We start from the raw sequence: 6,829 nt of genomic DNA on the forward strand, positions 1-6,829 counted from the left end.
CGTTTTAGATTTTCATCCCGATTCTGCATTTTTAAGCAGTTCTGTAAAGCTTGAAGTCGCGTCCAAATTATCACGTGGATCAGATTGAAATGCTTAGGAAGGAATTACAAGGAGCAAATGCCGTGTAGAAAGATCTTTGCCTTGTGTTCGGGTTTACAACTAAGAGATTTCTCATCCGGTTGCTAGGTAGACCACGGGAAGGTTTTCCAGCCACTCTGTTCTGCAGCGTGTGCGTGCTGATATATCTGTTGTGAGCTTTACTCGAATATATACATCAGCCTTTTAAACAATCTTCTAAATGTAAGCCTGCTGTGCTGCAGCATGGGTGAAGGTTATATTTGTACCATCAGTGAGATGAGATGCCTCTCATCTGCTTTCAGACTAGAGAATATCCGTTTTGTTTTATAGCAAACTATTTTTTGTTTTATGTGGAAAGGACTGTAGTCTGGCCTATGTTAACACCGGCCTGGAGAGGTTGGACGTAGTAAAAGTAAGCTTTTAATATGGTGGGTTGAAGCAGCAAGGGTGTAGTGGAGGATTTAGACTTCTTTCCAAACTCCTGCCTGTTTGGACTGCATCCTGATCATGTCCCAGCTCTGAGCTGAGACCAAGGCATGTCTTACTTTTCTCCTCCTAGAGAAACCAACAGATGTGGGCTAGGATGAGCTTCAGCTCTTCCTGAAAGCCGCGTCCCAAACTAAGTGATGGGGGTGGTACATGGCAAAACACGCCTGTCCTGCAGCCTGCTGGCAGCTAGCATGGCTAAAATAAGTCAGAGAAAGTATTCGTAGTTTGGTGTTCAAAACCACAGAATTATATATTGAAAAGTGTGTTGGGAAAGCATTAACAAGGTATTTTAACACTTAAATTTCTCTCCTTTCAATAAAATTTGTTATATCCCATGCATGGTCATAATACATGTTATGTAACATTCCTTTGCTCAACAACTTTGTGTTTTTTTTTTTTTCTTAAATTACTAAGTCACTGAACTGTATTCATGCTAACATTATTGTTTCTGTCTTGCCTAATGTACTTTAAGGAGAAAAAGTGATAGGCAAATATACAAGCTAAAAAAGCTCCTGCATAAACAGAATATACATATATGAGATAACAATGCTTATTTGCTTTGGTGGGGAGGCATGCACAATATGCTTCTGATTTTATCAGTACTAATAGCTGGTTTAGTAATAGTGAAACTCATCACTTGTTAACATTTGCCGCTAAGAAAGAAACCCTGTGGAATGATTTTTTTTAGTTAATTGCTTCTTAGCCGTTGGACAATACATCTGAAAAACATGCTCAGACAAGACGCCGTGGATAATTAATTGTTAAAATTTTTACCTCCTTGTCCTGGGTAAAATGGTTTATTATCAGAAGTATGCTTTGAAATGAAATTAAGCTTGCAGGGTGCTGTTCCAAGGTGTTATTTTCTCTTCAGTACAGAAAATCACTTCTTTTATTCAGGCATGTTTAAGATACCAGGTGCCTCATTTCCTATATAATAAGGATCCTGAAAATTAAGCGGTGGGGGAATGCAGTATTTTAATACGCGGGAACAGTGCAGAACTTCAGATGGGGAAAATTATTTTATCTTCCTGCACAACACAAAACTTTTCTGCCTGGAATTATTTGAATGTCTCCAATCTCGAGTGTTCACTTTAGGAACAGAGTTTATTATATCTGCATTTTAGTCTCATCACATCACATTTTCTAGAGCCGAACACGCCAATGTGGGATAACTCAATTTTTCCCAGCTCATACTAGCAAGTTTATTTTGTATATGTATTTTAAGAAGAATCTGGTTTTTATTCTCATTTTTCTAAAATAGTTGGCTTAAAAACCAAAACAAGTTAAAATCCAAACCATTAATTTTGAAAGTGTCTGGTATGGACTAATGATAAATTGTTAATATTTTATTCCCTTTTATCTAGAAGAAGTACAAGATGTGTGTGTTCATTAAATTACAGGTTGTGATGTGTTCAGTACTTTGATGCTAAAGACCACAAATTGCAATCCAAAATAAACACATATTATATGCAGTCCTGTTTTGTAGCTGATCTGTAACTGCACTACTTCTTAGCTTTGTCTTATATAGCAGTGCAAAATATGGTATATTACAGAATTAGTATTCTGTGTCAGTCCACTTCTAACAGCCAACTATTAAACTACAAATCGATTCAATCACTACAAATTGGGCATAATCTAGATGCCAGATCTTTGTAATTTGTGTAGGGCTTTTTGTTTTGTGTGAAATTTGCATCTTGGATTTTGCGTTGGTGAGTTTAGTCACCTTTATGTGGAGAAAATATTTCATTTCCAAGTCTCAACCGCTTGATTTTTATGGAAGTCAATATAACTCAGGTTTTGAAAGTCATTGTGCATACAGAGCCTAAGGTCACAATAGAGCTTGATAGATTCGTAGTTCTGAATGGCGTGTTAAAGTCTGTGTATGTGTAATATAGAAGGTTTTTAAATATACTTACTGTTAATGAACAGTCAGGAAAAAGTACGTGAAAGAAAATTGCTCTTCTGGCTGTTGCTTTTTTCCACGAGGAATGTTAGGTCCTTAGTTCCCTCTTTGCTGGAAGATTTTGGCAAGTTGTTAAATGAATCTGGAAGATTCTGGCAAGTTGTTAAATGAATCTGTACCCGGCTTGCTAATGAACTTCAACACTTCTCCACTTCATCTGTCAGGTGGGGATGAAGCGAGGGCACAATCCTGGTTTTGGAAACACTGCAGCTGATCATGTAGCTTAGCCTGGCATCTATTCATGGGGCTTCAGCAACTCCTTTTATAAAATATTTTGCTAAGTCTACCAGCAAATGGAGGAAGGGAGGGTGGCAGGGTGGTGACTAATTCCCGAGTTTTGCATCCATGGAAAATAGCTTCAGTCAAGCCCTATGTATTTCCCATAGAGAAACATTTTTTATTTTATCATTCACCCTTTTTTAAAAAAGCAAAAGATTTTAATAAGGTGTGATTTGTATCACGAAAGGGCAGATAACACTTTGCAGGAAATGTCTGTTTTAATCTTCTGTTCTAGTCTCCTTAAGAAGTGTGTTTCCTGTCCACAGGAAGGCTTATGCACCTCTATGCTGTTTGTGTAGACTGCTTAGAAGGGGTTCACAAAATTATCTGCATTAAGTGCAAGTCCCGATGGGATGGAAGCTGGCATCAGCTGGGAACTATGTACACCTACGATATTCTGGCAGCATCTCCCTGTTGTCAGGTTAGTACCGTACGTAAATAAGACTCAGAAGGTGAATTTGCAACTGATGATAAGTAAAGCCAAGGTTCCTGTTTCTCTTCTCCCTTCCCTTCTTCCATCCTTCTTTTCCAGCCTGTACCTATGAGTGCAATACAAGAAAGCTGACCGAGTCCCTGTCCCTTTGTCTTAACTTACGAGGCACAAGGGCCTATAGCTAGACAAAAGCCATTGCAATGGTCAGTGGTTAATACTTAAGTTTTTAAATAAAGCCCCTTTAAATGCATTCGCAATTAAATCTGATGCTTAGGACGATCACTCGCAAGTATGTTTGGCATCAGATATAATTCCAGTAGTATTTTAATAACAATTGCACATTTTTAGCGAATGTTTCATGTTTTCAGGTTTCTTTTAGTTGCTTGAATTGTGTTTTATCATAAGATAAAGGTAGCAAAAGAGTCTTTGTGCTTGGAGATTCCCCAGCTCTCCTTAATCTTTGCTGCGACTGACTCTGGTGATGGTACTCTGCCACAGCCTGAAGCAGCTTAGTTTTCATGAAGTGCTCACCTGATCTATACCTTGGGTGAGAAAGATCCAAGGCCTGGGGTTACTCCAGAGTAGACACGTGCCTGAGGCAGCAGGGCGGTCAGCATCTGAGAGAATTGCCCATAGTATGGGCAGAGCACTTTTCCTGTGCAGGCGGTGCATGGGAAAAGCACTGGGCGCCGTTTGTCTGGGGTCGGCTCAGTGGTCCGCTCGGCATGCTTAGGAATGGGCTGTTGCCTTCGGACACGCAGGTGGTGGTACTGGGCGAAAACAGGAGCCTCGTAAAGATGCATTCATTCAAAGTACGATCTCTTCATGGTATTGTGCGTGCTTAAGAGCAATCTGAAATATAGTTTTGTCAATATGCAAAATGCCATTTGTGTTGGTCAAGACAAGTGGTGTTGCTGCTACTGGATAAAATGACATGGATAACAATTGTAACTAAAGACAGAGATATTACCTCCAAATGTAGTGCCTCTTGAAACTATAACTTTTTTTTTTAAAACAGGGACTTTTAAAGATAAAACACTGATGCTGACTTGATAGCTCTGTAAAAGCCAGCAAATTTAAATCTGAATTGCTTCTATTGAATGTACAAGACAAGAATTAAGGTCTTATTATACAAGATCCTTAATTATATGATTAATGGACAGTGTGACAGTACGTGGTAAGTAATAGAACTGACTATGAAATCATTAGCTGCAGTGACTGTGATTGCCAGATAATACGCATTATTGTTTCACCGTGATTGTTACAGATGATTCTGTGCATGCAGAGGAATGACATTTAAATATGGTATATAATTTAACTCCGAATTGCCTTGCTAATTTCTGTTTGGAATAATTTCATACCTTATTTCAAAATATTTAATTATACATCACAAATGTGCATGTAGGATAATGAACTGCAGCCACTGGCAGGTTACTAACAGCTAGCTGATGCACTGGACAGTAGCAAGGGGGAAAACAACACTTTGGCTAAGAATATCGTACAAATCCATGCTCCGCTAGATTGTATTTCTTAGAATTTCTGCTTTTCAAGCAGAGCAGATGGCTGTGGAGCTGATGGCTTGTTTCTTTTTGAGTCTTGTCTCAACAATAATAGTACTTTAGTAATTTCTTCCTTTCCTCATCCTAGGAAAATTCCTTAAATCAAGATTACCATAGAAAACAATTTTTTGTTCTTTTCAGTGGAGAGCTGAAGCTTTCATTAGCGTATTGGGCTGCGAGGTTGAGCTGTGATACAGCTCAGACCCTCGCTGCTCATTTGCCACCTTTACTCTTAAACTCCTTTATGGTCTCAAATCTCTTCTGCTTCTCTTGAGTGTTTCAAACGGCCTGCTGAGCTTTCACACCGCCTGTTGCTTTCTTTACCTCAAATGGGCTGGATTTCTCAGCTAGATTTCTTCTGAAGGCTTACTTTTTTTTGTTATTGCTGAACATTAATAGCTCTGTCTGTTCTCACCCTTGACCTTTAATTATTTCTCATATCCACCCCGTTAATGTTGGTCCTTTCTCAGTTGGGTTTTGTAGAACAGTTTGTGTGCTCGAAGTGATGTTTAGTTTGTATAACCTGATATGTATTATAAATGTTTAAATAGATACCTAAAGTGATACAATACCATGCCATGCTGATAAAGTAGATAGAGTTATACATTTGTTAAGCCAAAAGATTAAAATGCTGATATATTTCATAGACAGATCATGTTCAAACGTCAACCTAAACGGTTGAATTGCATGGTACAAATGTAAAATTTCTCTCTTTGCTTCGGTGCTTCATTAATGATTTATTGAGATAGCACTTCTTGTGCTGGGGACCGAGGAATTGGTTCAGAGATTAATCAACACAAAACAACCGTGTGTGTATATAAACTGAAATTCTCTTCCTCCTGTCAGTCGGAGTGGGAGGTAGCTTACTCTTCAGAATTTGGTGGTGGTATTTCATGTGAAAAACATTGTGTATGGCTGCGAGTTACCAGTCCGGGTGAGGAATGTCCTTACCAGCAGATCGCATCCCTGCCAGTTCCCTGCCTTACCCCCCCTCTCCTGCCGGGGAGGGCAGGGCAGGGGGCGGCGGGCGATGCTCTCGTTTGCAGAGGCGAGAAGCGGAGGTGAGTTTGGTTATTTCAAAAGGGTTTGTTTGTTTGTTTCTTTGTTTTTTACAGGCTCGACTGAACTGTAAGCACTGTGGGAAGCCAGTAATAGATGTACGGATTGGCATGCAGTATTTCTCTGAATACAGCAACGTCCAGCAGTGTCCTCACTGTGGAAATCTAGACTACCACTTCGTGAAGCCATTTTCTTCATTTAAAGTTTTGGAGGCTTATTGACGAAAGCTTTGCTTTAGTAATAGCTATTTTATGGGTATTTCAACTTTATTACATATCTTTTTATAGGATTCATTCTGTGATGAAATTTAATTTCTTTTCTAACTGAAAGAGCAGCTTCTTTGTCTGTGTACATATTAATATGTATATATACATGTTGTTAAAACCAGAATCCTCCTGACGAGATCTCTGTGAAGGTTGGAGGCAAGCCAATTTAATGGCCTTTGAATATATCCCGAGTGTGGGGTAAAGTTCAGCTAAAAATTATTTGGGTTTATTTTTTTTGTATAATTGTAATACTGTTTATAGGAAGGGTGTGGGGAGACGTACAGGACAGAGAAATATGTCCGGTTGGAAAGAAGGTAATTGTGTAGGGTTGTTGTCCCTCCAGCTTGGTGGAAATGGGAAATCCTTGGAAAGAAACCGTCCTGTTACTGTTGAATTCATTCAGCCTTTTGCATGGGTTCCCACGGGCGCAGGAGCTGGCCCCGCGCTGCTGGTCGCCTCAGCAGGCTTTCTTTCAGATTTCCCGAGATGGGGTAAACTAAGGTATTGTGACAAGTGAATGTAAATGTATGCCAGAAAATGCAATCTTGAAATGAATTTTTTTTTTTGGCATAGTGTCTTCCTGCCGTGTGCGTTTGATGTGCGTTGCCCTCACTGACGGACCATACGGCAATAGTGCTGCTTCCACCGGGGCTGTCATGTGCCCAACAGGGTCATCTGTTCATACCAAAACAAGCTGGAGATC

General features: G+C 39.5%; 1 protein-coding gene across 1 annotated transcript in view; it reads left to right on the forward strand.

Annotated features, from left to right (window-relative positions):
- Positions 1-6,081, forward strand: part of HECA (headcase homolog (Drosophila)) — a gene marked incomplete at its 5' end in the record, with an annotated part of 7,237 nt that extends 1,156 nt beyond the window's left edge. The window contains 2 exons of the mRNA XM_009585706.1: positions 3,076-3,230; positions 5,917-6,081. Of these exons, the coding sequence (XP_009584001.1) occupies positions 3,076-3,230; positions 5,917-6,081 (320 nt within the window). The remainder of the gene's footprint in view (positions 1-3,075; positions 3,231-5,916) is intronic.
- Between the last annotated feature and the right edge of the window lie 748 nt (positions 6,082-6,829).

Source organism: Fulmarus glacialis, unplaced genomic scaffold (assembly GCF_000690835.1).
Source record: "Fulmarus glacialis isolate BGI_N327 unplaced genomic scaffold, ASM69083v1 scaffold40349, whole genome shotgun sequence".
Taxonomy (NCBI): Eukaryota; Metazoa; Chordata; class Aves; order Procellariiformes; family Procellariidae; genus Fulmarus; species Fulmarus glacialis.